The following is a 15,305-nucleotide window of genomic DNA, read 5'->3' as shown; positions in this document are numbered from 1 at the left end:
CAGGAGTGGGTGTGTGTGTTGGGCCGGTGGGGAAAGAAAGAAGAGGTGTCGGATTAGTTAGTGTAGTTGTAGTCTACTCTATAGGTGGAGTTTAGTCGGTCAGGGTCGAGTCGAGCCCCCCTTACCCACGCGTGGTGCGCGAGCGCCCCCTCTTAACTCAACATGCGCATGATGAGTTGCAGGTCCAGTCCGGTACTAGCTTCGTTTTTTTTCCCGCTGTCTTGGATTGGGGGGACGGGCGGGCGGTGGAGTGCGGCGGCGGCGGCGACAACGCACGGCAACTGACAGGCATTGCGAGGGGGGGTTCTGTCGTACTGGTAGCCTTTTTTTTTGCCACGAGGGCATCATGGGCACTCCCTCCCCCTCCAAAATCTGAAACGTGGTCGTATGCGCCTACTATAATACTGTAGATAACACACTTATCTAGGGCTGATGCATTTATCCGCTCCCGTTTCCTTTCGTAAATCATTAGAAAAATATTCAAAATACCCCGAGTGTTTTTGCCTTTCTATCCTATCTATTCTAGAACAAATGCCGCGTGGGCGCGCGCACTAGCTTTAGCCCTAGCCGTTTTCCATTGTCCTCTCCCACCGCATTCTTTTGCTTATTTCTGTGTCCCCCCCCTTCAAACTTTCGAGACGCGCGCGACTCGTCAGCAGCATTAACGAAAGCCATAGTCACCGCTTTTTTTTTTGCGACGCTTTGTACTTTGTTGTACGCTGCGGCATTTTTTGTGTCACGGTTTGCTTGCTGCGTCTGTTTAATTTACAAGGGCTTCTTTTTCTTTTTTGGTTCTTGCCTTTTTGTGTAGCATAGTAGGTAAGTATAGAAGGGGGTTCATGGGTAACACTGCATGTGGAACTTTTGCTTTTTGGAGGATGTCAGAGAATGAGTGAACGATTGGTGATATGCCTTGACTGCCCTTTCTTTTAGGGGGAGGGGGGGAGCAGAAAAACAAAATAAACGGCAAAGACGGGGGGGAGTTTGAATGTTACTGATAATGGACACTCTTGCTCCACGTGACTTGTTATCTATCGATTTGTGGTTTCCGCGTGACTTCGGCTTTCAGGGAATTCGTCAGAGTTGCCCAGTAGCTGTGAGTATTGTTCGAGTAATCAAGTCCAAGACGCACCGCTTACCTGTGTGTCATTATATTTTATCATCCATCTGAACGAGATTCGGAATGCGCACATGGTGTGTCTCTTGGTCCCCGTTATCTGGGCGCTTACATGCAATACATGTGTAATAAGATCTTAATATAGGATTCAAAGGAAGGTATCTTTGGTCAACATGGATTGAGATCGGGGTTGAAGCGGCAAAACAAGGTGCCCCGGGAGTAGTATACATAGTAGGCTAAGCCCGAACGTCAAGCGACCACCGAGTCTAAATACACCATTGAAGCTTTCTTTTCCCCGAGTAACTTTATTCTCTGTCTTCTTTCTTTCTCTTTCTCTCTCTCTCTCTCTCAACTTTCTTTTCTCCCGTCCTCCGCATTTTCTCCAGCTCTTCGACTCCGCATCTTACTCCGCCCCAAGGCGACACTAGCGGGTCGTCAGCGAACAGCAAACACGGGTACCTCGGCCCAAAAGCCTGCCTTAGGCAAGGCGTCATGGTGGGGAAAACAAAGATCTTAGTGCGGGTTTGTTCAATGCGGAGCTCGCATCATGCCCCAACCGAGATGACCTTGGGGATGGGTGCCGTGTTGCCGGGTCCAAAAAAGATACTGACATCTACCTAAACATCTTTGTTTCAACCGTCCAAAAGTTGGGCCATGTTGCTTGCAAAGATGAACAATACTTTTGTCTCAAAAGTTCAGGCAGCCATGACAAGCGTCAGTTTGTACACGTCGAATTGACGGGCTGAGCGCAATTAACACACTATTCCACGGACGAATTAATTCATGCGCTGTACCGCCGAGCGCCTCCGCCCCATGACGTATACATTCTATACTCCACATAGCCACATAATCCGGCCATGCGTACCCGTCGAGGTGTTAGTCTGGACCTCCCCCTTCACGGTTTAACTATACTGAGTGGCTTGCCTGGGGGGAGGTGCATTGAACTCGAGCTTACTTCTGTTTGCGGCTACTTGAGCGTACTTGGGCCAAAGAAACTTGTCCACTAACAACTTAGCTTCGGTAAGATGCCAACAAGCTGTATATGGAGTTGGTGTCTACATTTGGCTAGAAAGCGGCGTTTTTGCTGAGTACCTTGCAAATGCCGCGGTAAAGGTAGATCATTGTTTGGTAATTCACGAGGCGAAGTGAGGTCCCCCGGGGGAAAAGACAAAAACAAATACTTTAAGGTCCTCCGCTTGCCCTGCTGTGGTTTTTTTCTTTGTGTTTGCGTCCCGTTTACCTTTCCTCCGGGTTTGCTACGTACTTTGATAATGTTTCGTCTCGGTGCTGCTACAGCGGCCCTTGTGGGTTCGGTGTACGCCCAGAACTCGTCGTCACTGCCTACTGTTGACCTAGGCTACCAAGTCTACCGCGCTTCGGGATTTAATGTACGTTGTCTTGTCATCCCAATTGGGAGTGTAGCTGGTGATTTTTTTTCTGACTTTTCTTTCCCTCTTAGGAAACCGGCAACTTCTACAACTTTTCGAATATTCGATATGCTGCGCCTCCTGTTGGTGAGCTGAGATGGGCACCGCCCCAGGCTCCAGCAACGAACCGGTCAGCAATCAACAACGGTGATGAAGCAAGGTATTTTGAGTCAATTCAAAATATGCAGTGAGATTTTTTGCTTACGTGTTGTAGGATTTGCCCACAGGCTACTGGCGCATGGGGGGCAACTGTTGCAGCGTCGTTGGTTGCGCAAGCACTAGGACAACCGCCAGTTCCCTATGTACCATCAGGAGCCAATGCCAGCGCCGTAGTCCCACCACCTGATCCTCGAGAATCAGAAGATTGCCTCTTCCTCGACGTTTTTGTGCCCGAGGATGTCTTCGAGAATGCCGGTAAAGGATTCGGAGCTCCAGTTCTCGTATGGATTTACGGTGGTGGATACACCGGAGGATCAAAGAATGCTAACCCCGCCGGTCTGCTTGCTGCTTCTGGAAACTCGACTAATGGAGATGTCATTTACGTTGCCATGAACTATCGCCTGGGTGCTTTGGGCTGGATGGGAGGTCCATCTTTCCAGTCGGAGGGAGGTACATCTAATCTAGGCTTGTACGACCAGCGTATGGCGCTCGAGTGGGTCCAAGAAAACATTCATCTTTTCGGCGGCGACAAGAACCGAGTGAGTCAAGAGTTTGTCGTTTTTTTTCATACCTGACATGACTGACATTTTGCATAGGTTACAGTTTTCGGAGAGAGTGCAGGTGGAGGTTCCATCATGCACCAGATTACCGCATACGGAGGTTCCAAGGGCCCAGCTCCCTTCCAGCAAGCGATTCCGCAGAGCCCTGGTTGGCAGCCAGTCAACTCCCTTATTACCCAGGAGACTGTATACGATAGGTTTCTCAACCTAACTGGCGTTACGTCTCTGGCTGAGCTCCGCGCCCTGTCATCTGACGACGTCATTCGCGCCAATGCTCAGCAAGTCATTTATGACTCCCCATATGGCTCCTATACTTATGGACCCGTCGTGGATGGAGACTTCGTTCCTCTCCAACCCGGCCTGCTCCTGGCACAGGGACGATTCGACAAGGACGTACGCGTCATGATTGGTTACAATGCCGACGAAGGAGCCGTCTTTACGCCTACTTCAGTTAACACCTCCACTGCGCTACGAACCCAGCTCGGAAAATCATATGCCAATGCGCCGCAGTCAACGATTGACTATATTGTAGACACCTTGTACCCACCGGTTTTCGACGGCTCCCTGGGTTACCGAAACGACTACGAGCGTAGTAAACTGATCGTTGCCGAGAGCGCCTTTACTTGCAACACCTACTACCTCTCAGAGGCATATGGAAACGAGACATATGTCTATCTCTTCGCCGTTCCTCCAGCTTTACACGGACAGGACGTGCCGTATACTTATTACGACGGCGGAGCTCTTTCTAATAGCGTCACCAACGCTACTGTTGCCAGGGCTCTGCAAGATTTCATTACAAGCTTTGCCGAAACAGGTGTCCCAGATGCGGTTGGCGTCAAAGAATTCAACATGTACGGGCCGAACGCAACCGTCCTGGAGCTCGACATTACCGGTTTTGAAGAGGTCCGCGACCGTAATGCTAATGCTAGGTGTGCATGGTGGCAGAAGGCGCTATACTAGACGTCGCAAAAGGAAGTAATTAATCACGAGAACAACGGACAATGGAAAGAGTAAAGGATATTAATATCACTAGACGAATACGTATTGTTAATAACAGAAACGAACACCTTGCACATGCAAGAAATCGGGCGTTCCTCTCAGATGCGAAATTCGCAAATCGCGATGTTTGTTCCACATGCACATGCGCGTAGTTTACCCACTTTTCCTTGGCTGATCACATCGACGTCATACCACAGCAGCTACCAACTAACTCCACCCTTCCCACCTATCCTTTAAAGCTTGTCGTGTCGCCCGCACTCGTTGCAAACTTCTATTCAAGCTTCAATTGACAACTTTTCTTTCTCACCATTCAACGGCATCCACGTTAGCCTTCGAAACCCAAACCACATACCATCAAAACGAGCAAATAAACAAAGCAAATATGTTTCGTCAACAGATTGTCCGCCAGGCTCGCCTGTTCAGCACTACCCCCGTTGCCCGCAAGAGCCCTGTAGACGCTATCAAGGATGCCGCAAAGACTATCGACAAGACCATCTCTGGTGCTGCTGTGAAGGGTATCGAGAAGGGCGGTACGTTTTCCCTCTTTCCCATCTTTCTCCCTCCCCTTCCTCTTCCCCTCTCCACATTCCCTCTCCACCCACATCTGCACTCCCTAACGCTAGCCTTACGTTAGCTGAGAACATGACGACATCATATGGTCCTACCCCCCTCGCATTCCCTTATTATATCGCATTATATCGTGTGTATGGTTGGCTAATGCATGATTCGATGAACAGAGGAAGTCGCCAACGCCGTCAAGGAAGCTACACCCAACACCGCGGGAGAGGCCAAGGGCCAGGCGAGCCAGGTTGCAGGCGAGGCCAAGGGAAAGGCGAGTGAGGTTGCGGGACAGGCCAAGGGCAAGGCGGCAGAGGTTAAGGGGGAGGTTAAGGGCAAGATGTGAGGATGATATAGGGGATGCGTAATGAACTATGAGCGAATTGCATATCTTATGATGGGGAAGAGGGATTATAAAAGTAACCCAAGTAGCCTGTGCGCAGGGCGAAATGAATCTTAATGTTTTCAATGGAATAACTCGGGGCTTCTTGTGTTTACGTCTTGTGGTTTTGGTGAATGTGGTTGTGTGGTGATGACGAGGGTTCTTGAGGGCCTTCTTCCTCGTATGTTGGCAGCCTCGTTTTATGACAACCCCTCACACCCACTTGTCCCTGTCCTCAAAAAGTTCAAACAAGCCTTTGATCCAAAGTCATAGTAAATCATCTTTTGATTTGCAGTGTTTTTCACACATCCAATCCCTTTTTCCAACAGCCTTAACACCAAGAAAAGAATTCCATTATATAGTCGTATCAAGGAGAGTAGAGAAGTGAAAAAAAAACCCTTTATCCTCACCCACCCACTGATCCATCCATCCATCATCATCATCATCTCTCCTCTTCTTATTTTTCTCTCTTATTCCGTGTTCATCTCAACGACACTTTGCCTAACACCCCCCATCCATTACACCCCACCCATCCCAATAAGACACCAAATGGATCATATTCGGTACCGAGACCGATTACACAAACCACAGTCCTAGCTACTCAACACCCCCCACCCATGTTAGTACTGTCCGGAATCTCATCTCACGCATGGGTTGAGAGGCCGGGGGGGGGGGGGTATACGTACCACATCCCTCTTCTCCTTGTCGGCCCGCTGCTCGTGTTGATTCGCATACGTCTGCACGGGCGGCACGGGCGCGTAGTACGCTTGAGATTTACTCGTGCTGGTGCTGGTTAGGAAGGTGGTGCTTGGGTTTGCGGAGGAGATGGAGGCGGACGCGGACGCTGACGATGACGCCGACCAAGAGGAGGCAGAAAGCGAAGAGGCTGAGGAAGAAAGAGAGGATGAGGGGGAAGAAGAAGAAGAAGTATACGTAGTATATAATGAAGGCGAGGGAGATGGGGAAGGGGTATTGACAGGCCATGACGACGCGGTTGCATCGGTGTAGGTGGATGGTGGTGTGGAGTATGAATTGTATGGGGAAGAAGAGGAGGAGGGGGTTACGGGCCAGGATGATGTGGTTGCGTCGGTGCTTGTTGAGGGGGATGGGGAGGGTGTTGTGGCGCTGTCGGATGGCGATGATGATGATGATGAGGAGGAGGAGGAGGAGACTGGAGGCCATACGGGAGAGCTGGTTGAGGAGGTTTGGTCGGAGGATGAGCTGGGGGGAGAAGAGGTGGGGGAAGATGAGGGCCAGCCATCTGATTCAGATGGTGTGGCTGAAAATGACGACCAGCTATCAGACTCAGAGGGCGTAGTAGCAGAAGACAAAGGCCAATTCTCCGATGCCGACGGCGTAACCGTACTTCCAGACCACGAAGCCGGCGTAGAAGATTCCTCCTCCGACACCGCACTACTAGTCCACGGCAAATCACTCGAAGGCGTAGGCGTAGGTGTAAACCAAGCAGACCTCGTCGACGAAAACGACATAGTCAGCGTCCTGCTCCACGTACGTGTTGTCGACCGGCGTCTAGTCGTCGTCGTAGTGCGTCGGCGCGACGAGGTAGACCTTGTGTATTTTGAAGTCGACGATGCACTCGATGGTGTGGCGGATGGACTTCCCGATGTGAATGAGATCCAGCTGATTGTCGAGACATCGGGGGTTGAGGGTGGGGAGACGGAGTCGGTTGCGATGGAGAGGCTGCTGGTGAAGTTTCCGGGGGGTTTGTAATGGGCGGAGGAAGTGGGGACTGTGGATGTGGTTGCGTTTCCGCTCGAGGTAGCTACAGGGCCCGTACTGGTTTCTGTGAGCGTACTGTTTGAAGGGTAGGGAGGGGAGCTGGTGGCTGCGGAGGGACGGCTACTGGTAGCAGAAGTCAGGGGCGGGCTTGAGGAAATTGACACTGTGCCTGTGCCCCATGGAGATGAAGAGGTTGAAGTGCTATTGCCGTAAGGTGCTGACGATCCAGGTGAAGACTGGTGAGGCCAAGAGTGGGAGCCAGTCCCGGATGATTGGGGGCTTGTGGGAAGCGGGATGCTGATGGAGGAAGATTTGCTGACTCCCCAGCTGCTTCTAGTAGCATCCGTAGAGGTCGAAGTAGTACTGCATGCAAATGTTAACATTTGATTTCCGCGATGCATTATGCATTGTAGCTTACGGTAGAGGTGGAATGGCCGATGTAATAACAACTACGCTTGTAACGACGATGGTAGAAGGACCAGATGATGTGGCATTAGGCGGTAATGAGGACGTTTGAGCAGATGGCACGTCAACAGTGGAAGAGACGCCGGTAGCCAGCGAGGTTGAAGATCCGTTAGGAAAGCTGGATGATGCGCTGCCACTGCCGCTGCTCGAACTCGGGCCCACAGGCGAGTATGGCGGTGGAGTAGAATATTGGCGAGGCCGCACATGCTTTGGTAGATTCACTGACCAAAAAAAGTGTCAGCAATTGTGTATATTCGAATGCCAAAACAGTAGCTGAAGACTGCTAACTTTTAAAAGTCACACTAGTAAAAGGGAAAACGTACAAGGATGCCGTTCAGCAGCAGTTAAGGCCGCAAACGCCACAAGAGATACGTAGGTGTTGAGCTTCATGGTTAAATTTGACTAGTAGTGCCTCAAGATGCTAAGAGACGAACAGAAATGAGTGGCAGAAGATTAAGAAGCGAGAGTAGAGTGAGTCCAACAAAACAGCTACAGCTGAGGGGCTTGAGTCTTGGTCTTGTCGAGTCTCGTTGCCTTTTATATATTTTGCCCTTGTTCCACCACGACAGCAACCTTGGTGTGGGTCTGACGTTGCGGTGGCACAAGGTTAAGGTACTGGGTTGCGATGCAGGTACAGATATGCAACAAGGCATATCTGCTTTCCGTTGCCATTTCTCTGCGTCTAGATTCTTACAGAATTCTTATACTCTTAGTCCCCCTTTGTGGTATAGCTGGACTATGAGGCTCTGGATGTTGATTGGGCAAGTCTAGTAGGCTATATACAACTTTCTGATTTGTTGTTTACAAAAGTATATTCTACGTTGCCTGCAGACACGTCCATGGAAGAAACCGAGTGCATTGAGAAGGTAACCATGGGTTGGGCTTTTTGGTCCTAGTATGGAGAGGTGGTTGCGGAGAAGATGCATGATGCACGGTCCCGGGTGTTACACAGCAGGCAGTGCCGCGGCCGCTGCCGGTAGTGCAGAATAAGGCAAATACTACGACCGCCGGTTGGAGACCAAAGTTACGGATGACAGAAGTGACGATGCCAATCAGTTTTGGGGTTGGTGACGTCCACCGCTGTCAGTTACTCTGGACATGGTGTTATTGCGAGTCAATGGACTCGAGTGACTCGAAGCCAGACGGTACACCCAGTGTAGTGTTTGTGACTATGTTTGTATTCCAAGGAACATGAGAGTAATGCTGTAGATCACGTGTGGCCTCCTTGAAAAATAATTTGATGAACCTCCTTGCGAAGAGGGAAAGAACGAACCGCTTGGTATCATTGGGCAAGAGGCTGGAATAGCCATGGTGACACAATGATGCAGGAACCAAAACTCGGGCATACGATGCTGCAAGGCGCCTGCACGATTCGCGATAGGGTCGATAGGGCGTAAGCAAGCTCTCAAAGCCTGTAAACGCTCACAGTGATGTGTTTCGCATGCACCGTGTTGCTCATTGATCAGAGCCTGCGTAAAGTGGCGCGAGCAGGTCTCAGAGCCATATAGACCGATGACAAGTGTTGAATGTGGATGAGTTGCTGTGCAACCAGGCCATGTACGACTCTCACGTGTGTCACTTTTGTCTTTGCATTGTGAGCGAGCCAAGGGAACTGCAAGTGCCGCTACTTCGCACACTCGAGATACAGGGTGGGTGCCAGCTTTCTACTTTGTTCACCACCATGAGCACGGTAGAAATAGAGCCGTCAGCACTAACAATAAGCTTGTTTATTGGACGGCGAAAGAGCGTTTGAGCATGTCTTTTTACCTACCTGAGAGGTGACTGTTCGGCAAGCACACCGCTGTTCCGCTGCTTCCCGGTCCCCCAAGTACACCTGCACAAAGTTGCCTCGAGGGACCATGCGTCACGACGCCGAACAAGACGATATTGAAAAAGCACACCTAGTCAACCATTACCAAGGTACCTTTCTGTGCCAGCAGTACAACGCAATCTGATTGACAAGTCGATCCTGCTTGTTACATGTTACGCATCCTCTCCATGGCTCGCACAGTTACGTGCTTGGCACCAGTGTCACTTTTGCTGCCCAAGGCCGACGAAACTAATAACATGCCATCTGTATAGCCAGGTTGATTGCGAAACTTGATACACCACTCCATCTAGTGCGCCACTCCCTTCGGGATTTGAGCACGGCAAGACGGACAGGGTCCACTGGGACAGTAGTTGGAGGAACTTACCGCATCATGGTTGCATGCAAAATACTCCGTCACAACACACACACACACACACACACACATAAATCACAAGTCATACCACAGGGGGAAGGTTTCTGTGCGACCAGCAGCTTGGAGGCCGCAATAACAATTATACTATACAACGAATACCTCAGTTCGAAGATGGGGACCGAGAGGGAAGAGAGTTTTGTCTCCCAGGCGATGCTGCTAAGCGTCGCTATACGGATATGTATGCATATCCAACAAAAGGTCGAGCGTTTTCGGGGCGCCCAAAATGACTCCGGACAACGCCTTCAGTCGTGACATCGTAACGACACTGTGTAAGAGGTATCATCTGCTTGCAAAACCGGAATCGCTACTCCAAAGTAAAAAAAAAAAGGAAACAAGTATTTAAAGGAAAACAATGGGGGTTGCCCGATATGAGAATAACGACGTGGGTGTGGCAGCAAGCTAAAGAAGGTTAAAAAGAAACCAGGTGAATGCTGCGACTACTCATCCCAATTCACTAGACTGTTACCGTTGTCTTGGTCGTTGGCCGAGTGGTCGTCAAAGGCTTGAGCATATCCAGCACCTTGGAAGTCAAAAAATGATTCGTAATCGGGGTTTCCGGGAGTAAGGAAGCCGTCAGTGGGATAGAAGCTCTCGGAAATGGAAGTGGGCAGCGCCGATGAGTCGTCAGATAGGGATTCCACCTTGAGGTTCAGACCAGACGATAGTGTCTGGGTGGAAGCGGGAACGCTCTCGGAAACATTCATGGCATTCGATGTTCGCGACACCTTGTTAGGATTGTAGGTGTAGGTGGGAGCAAAAGGCTGAGGCAGATTCTCACTGCCAGCCATAAGCGTAGCGGTGCGTGCATCGTTGGGGTCAAGGAATGATCCAAGGAACTGCTGCGACTCAGGCGGCATGGACAAAGTCAAAGGATTGGTGCCAAAGACGTGAGAATTAAAAGGGTAGCTTGCTGGGCTGAAAGAGTACGAAGAAGGGCTGGTAGAGTCGCTGGGGGCTTGCTGGGCGTCGGCGACGGAGCCATCGGCGGGGGAAGATGACTGGGTAGCAGGCGAGTGCGTCAGCGACGGTTGGGCAGATTGCTCGGCAGACTGATTCTGGGTCTGGAAGGCTTGAGGAGGCAGAGACATGCTTCGGTTGACATCAGTCTGGGGGGTCGTGGCGGTTGCGCTCGGTGGCTGAGCTGAGTGATCAAACTGCGTGGGGGCCTGGGGAAGCTGGATGGAAAGAGCACGCTGATGCGACTGTGTCCGTTGAGGGACATGGTAGGGGGACTGCCGATAACCCTGCTGAGGCTGAGTGGTGGTGGTGGTGGGGCTGAAGGACTGAGTCTGCTGGAAGCCTTGGGGCGAGGAAGGAGCGAATTGCTGGGGTGGCAGCATGGTGGGGCTCAGCCAATTGTTTGCCTGTGGAAAAGCGCCGGCGGTGGATGGGAACTGAGCCCCGAACTGCGGAAAGGTGGGGCTCTGGTTCTGGTACTGCGACATGAACATGTTTCGCACGCCGTGCTGGGTTGCAATGTAGTCATGGAGCTTCTTGTTGAACATGACCGACGTGGTGTGCAAGTGCGCGTTGAGGCGCTGGTACTGCGTAGGTAAGTCATCGTCTTCTTCTTCGTACATTTCTTCATTGATGACATCTTGCTCAGTCACACGCAGTGCGCGGCCTGTGCGCTTCTTGTGGATCTCAGAAGCTCTACGCGCAGATTCGATGCGAGCCTCCAGGCTGCGATCACTACGGCGCGAGGCTGCAATGTAAGCGCTGTGTAGGATCAGCACGTGAATTTTGTGCAAAGCAGGCTTGGGACGACTAACCGCTCCTGGTTCTCCTCGTGGGTCCGCTCCGTCTTGACCGGGCGGGCGGCGGTGAAAGTTCGACGCTCAGCAGGCATGGTGAGGTCCAGAGCAGGTGGTGGTGGTGAGAATTGGGAGTGATGGTAGCAACAGCAGTAGCAGTAGTGGCAGTGATGGTGGCAGTCGTCGTGGTGGTGTGGCGGCAGTGGGTGGGGTAGCTTCTTCAACCGGGATCCGAGCGTGGGCAACGACAACCAGGTTGAGTTGATGGGCTAAGGGGACAGTTCGAGGGGTACGTCTAGCAACGACTTCGACTGTGAGGAGCAATTGGGAAAGCAGGAGACGAAGGGAGGTGGGCGAGCCAAAGTATGTATATGCTAAGGGAGAGGGGAAAAAAGTGGCGACTGTGCAGGGTGGGCGGGCGGCGCACAAGGTAAGGGCGGAGCAAGGAGATGGGCCGAAAAAGAACGGAGCTAGAGGCGCTCACGTATCGCGACGACAGGGTTCGGACAGCAGCACGCCAGATGCAGATACGCGACAAGTGACGTGAGGCAGTGCGATGGGGGTGCTAGAGGGGCGGCGGATGCACAAAGGGCTGAGGTTAGTGCAGATGAAAGGGTCTGGTGCTGGGGTGGGAGCGATCGGACGTCGTGAGTGGCTTCGATGGGAGAGTTCTGAGAAGCGGGCCGGGGACTTTAGGCCGGGATCATCAAGCTGCGGATGCTAGCGGACAACGAGGGGGGGATGCGTGGTGTAATGGTACGGCCACAGCTGTGGTGTCGAGTAGCAGCGCAAAAAATCGGCAGCGCGCGAGGAAGCCAGAAATGCGAGGGGGGGAGCAGACAGCAGGCTGAGGGGACGAGGGCGATGGTGGCTTACGTGGGTATATTATAACGACGAGGGAAGAAGCAAAGGCATGTGCTTTTTTGCCAATTGAGCACACGTCGAGGGGGTTTGGCCAAGGGACTGTGTGTACTGTGCCAGCAGCGAGGAGCAGGTCAGCCAGGTGCCAGCAGTAACCAGGTGCCAGCAGCAGCCAGCAGCCAGCAGCCAGCAACCAGCGCCCATGCCACCCAACTGCAAGCGGGCGGCCCAATAGCCGGCACCTTGAGAGAGGGCGGGCGGGTCGGCGAGTTGGGTGGAACAGCAAGCAGCAGCAAGACTGGGCTGGGTGGGCTGGTGGGCTGGGTTTGGGCCTAGCCCGGGCGCCATGCTCAATGGCTGCGCGCTGCGTAGGCCCTCGGCGCTCGTAAGCAATACAGAGAGCACCACCATGGCCGCCATCACCACCATGCCTGCCTGCCTGTCCGCCGGCCTGTCTGCGTGCTGGCGGCCAAGCATGCTATGCTAGTACCAGTGCGCCATCTCCCGCTGAGGTGGGAGCAAGTAAAACGCCGGTGCGGGTTCGGGGGGGCTGGCTGGCTGGCAGGCTGGCGGACCAAGGCGGTGGATGAAGAAAGGTTTCTCGGGCAGCCCTTCACTCTCGCTCGCTGTCTGCACCGGTCAGCCAGGGCCAACAAATTGCACCGTACCTGACTATCCACCTGCTTGTTTGGTCGTGCACGAGGCCGCCGAGACGAGACGTGGGCCGGCTATTGTCGCGAGGGCGAGCGAAGGTTTGAAGACGAGGGCGCTGCGATCGCCATCGCCATCGAGATCGCAGGTGAAGGAGCGCAGGAGCTTCCACAAACTGCTGGGCCAGAAGCCAAGCACACAAGGCCGGTCGGATAAAAAGGCCCAGCAAAGGCCCAGCAACCAACGCACAACGCAGGCCAACAGCACGCCGCCGGGGCTATCCTGGGCCTGCACCCGCTGTCCGTGACCTCCGGCGCGCGCGCGGGTGATATGGCGCCTGGTAGCGAGCGGGCTAAGCAGATGTGCTGCGAGGTGCTGCTGGTGTTGCTGTCGAGTTGTCCTCGTCCTCGTCCTAGTCCTCACCACTCACAGTCAGCCCTTGTACCTAGCGGGGAAAATGCGCAACGAATTAATCACCGCCCCAACGTCCAAACACATCGACGTCACCCGTTGTCACCATCCACTCCCGCTCTCTTATTCCCACCCACCGCCATCGCCCCCACCGCCATCGCCCCCACCGCCATCGCCATCGCCATCGCCATCTCCAACCCATCCACCTGACTGGCGATCGCCCTGCCTGCCAGCCCCAAAAGGGGACTGGGGCAGATACGCGAGTCGCCACATTGGGCCTAGCTCCGATCTCATCGAACCCCCCCAGCAAGCCCTTGGCCAAGCTCGGGATCACGACAAAACTCTGCTGCCAGCTGGTGCACGCTGATCCTCCGATGGCACTCGGCTTAGTAGTTGGCAACAGTACAGAGTAGTAGTGCCAGCAGCAGCGGCAGCAGTCGCCGACTACTTCCAATACTACCAAGTACGTACCCATACTTACCCACAACCCGCCAGTACGTCAACCCTCGGATATTGTGACTGCCTGCAACTCCTCCTCGCCATCCGCATTCTTGTTGCCGTGGCATTCCACTATCCTGCCCTAGAGTACCAGACAAAAACCTGGCCTAACACGCGCCACGACACACAAAAAAAAGCCTGCTCTCGTCCCGGTAGCCCATACACCCTGGCAGCCCCCGAGGGCTCACTCACCATGGGTCTGACGATTGGCGAAATCTGAGTTTGGATTTGGGTCGCGCAAAAGCCTGCCATTTGTCACTTGAAACAGCATCCAGAAGCCCCCAGAGCCACCGACGTCACGTAGCGTGGGCTTTCCGCCGCCTGTGCGCCCCGCAGTGCACCGCCATTGCCAGATCGCCGGGGTGCTGCTAATCACGGCCTGTCAAACATCATCTCACATCCGCCGCCCGTCCAAAGCCTAGCACCCCTTGGCCGCACCATGGCTCTCCCAGATCAGATCTCAGATGCAATATTTCCGTCGTAGATCCCATCGTCTGCAAAATCGCCCGAGCAACCAATAGCATCTCCATTTTCGACGCTATCGCCAATCTCGCATCGGTCACCTTGTAGCCCGCGAGACAATACTCGGTCTGCCACAAAAGCCAACAGCACGGGAGTCTTTGCGCTTCAAGCAAGCCTGCCGACTAATCCTGACCAGGGCCAACTTGCTTCTTCTGCACCCACTTATTCGCAAGAAATCTCGTCTCAACCAAAATCCCTCCCCTCTATCTCGGTCGCTCTCTCTGCCGCATTCAACAAGCCTCGTGTCCTGTAAGCGTGACGTTGTGAGTAATCATTCAAAGTCGAAACCATCCACAAGGAACGGTGCCCAAAGCCGAGCCCCACAGATTGAGTTCAGCACAGGTCTAGCTGCATGATCTTGCATTCTAACCGGCTGTAATGGTATACCAGCAATTTCCTTCCTATCGGATATTATCTTGGCTGCACTAGGTTCCGCGGGGAGACTTTGTTAACGTGCTTTCAACAACAAGGCGGCACCTAACACTACAACGTCTGAAGCCCGCTCGCGTGGCATTCTTATTGCTATTGATAGTACAAAGGCTGCAATATAACCCTGCGCAGGGTTTGAGATGAACAATGTCAGGAAGCATGGGCATCAATGCGGTAAGTAGAGCGCTCACATCAGTGCAGTGTTCCTTACTCACAGCTTCCCTCAATCTCATCTCCCTTGCATTCTTTGAATGCAATCATTCCCGTGCGAACACATCTCCCTACGGTTGTATGCAGCCGACCGGCAGTTGCATCATTTCCTACCAGATACCAGGCGCATCAATTACATAGGCCTTACTTCACCGCCGCACCAGTACTCCCAGCACGCTATGGCACGGTTGTCGATGCTCAGGGTGATTTGTTACGGATAGACACGCCGCCGCGGCCTCCTACGCATGTACGCGCCAAGTCAGGGCAGATCTTTCTATCTGAAGCTGCCAGGGACCCACTACCCTTGATGCTCGAATTA

General features: G+C 53.0%; 5 protein-coding genes across 5 annotated transcripts; 3 read left to right on the top strand and 2 right to left on the bottom strand.

Annotated features, from left to right (window-relative positions):
• Nucleotides 1-2,388: 2,388 nt before the first annotated feature.
• COCCADRAFT_5754 (uncharacterized protein) lies at nt 2,389-4,223 on the top strand (the record flags this gene model as incomplete). The annotated part of the gene is made up of 4 exons (XM_007714925.1): nt 2,389-2,505; nt 2,577-2,704; nt 2,759-3,242; nt 3,300-4,223. The coding sequence occupies 4 exons, from the start codon at nt 2,389-2,391 to the stop codon at nt 4,221-4,223; spliced, it is 1,653 nt and encodes a 550-aa protein (XP_007713115.1).
• A 421-nt stretch (nt 4,224-4,644) lies between these two features.
• COCCADRAFT_98343 (uncharacterized protein) lies at nt 4,645-5,166 on the top strand (the record flags this gene model as incomplete). Its single annotated transcript, XM_007714949.1, has 2 exons — nt 4,645-4,792; nt 5,000-5,166. The coding sequence occupies 2 exons, from the start codon at nt 4,645-4,647 to the stop codon at nt 5,164-5,166; spliced, it is 315 nt and encodes a 104-aa protein (XP_007713139.1).
• Nucleotides 5,167-5,778: 612 nt separating this feature from the next.
• COCCADRAFT_37514 (uncharacterized protein) lies at nt 5,779-7,797 on the bottom strand (the record flags this gene model as incomplete). Its single annotated transcript, XM_007714948.1, has 4 exons — nt 5,779-5,795; nt 5,885-7,305; nt 7,361-7,628; nt 7,731-7,797. 4 exons carry the CDS (start codon nt 7,795-7,797, stop codon nt 5,779-5,781), a joined length of 1,773 nt encoding a protein of 590 aa, XP_007713138.1.
• A 2,290-nt stretch (nt 7,798-10,087) lies between these two features.
• On the bottom strand, nt 10,088-11,499 carry COCCADRAFT_5750 (uncharacterized protein; the record flags this gene model as incomplete). The annotated part of the gene is made up of 2 exons (XM_007714924.1): nt 10,088-11,369; nt 11,423-11,499. 2 exons carry the CDS (start codon nt 11,497-11,499, stop codon nt 10,088-10,090), a joined length of 1,359 nt encoding a protein of 452 aa, XP_007713114.1.
• A 2,548-nt stretch (nt 11,500-14,047) lies between these two features.
• COCCADRAFT_98423 (uncharacterized protein) lies at nt 14,048-14,197 on the top strand (the record flags this gene model as incomplete). Its single annotated transcript, XM_007714947.1, has 1 exon — nt 14,048-14,197. A coding segment is annotated over one exon (150 nt), but the record flags the coding sequence as incomplete, so codon positions are not given.
• Between the last annotated feature and the right edge of the window lie 1,108 nt (nt 14,198-15,305).

This window comes from Bipolaris zeicola (genome assembly GCF_000523435.1).
Source record: "Bipolaris zeicola 26-R-13 unplaced genomic scaffold scaffold_93, whole genome shotgun sequence".
Classification (NCBI taxonomy): Eukaryota; Fungi; Ascomycota; class Dothideomycetes; order Pleosporales; family Pleosporaceae; genus Bipolaris; species Bipolaris zeicola.
The sequence above is the reverse complement of the archived record's forward strand: the minus strand, read 5'-3'. Positions and strand labels throughout refer to the sequence as shown.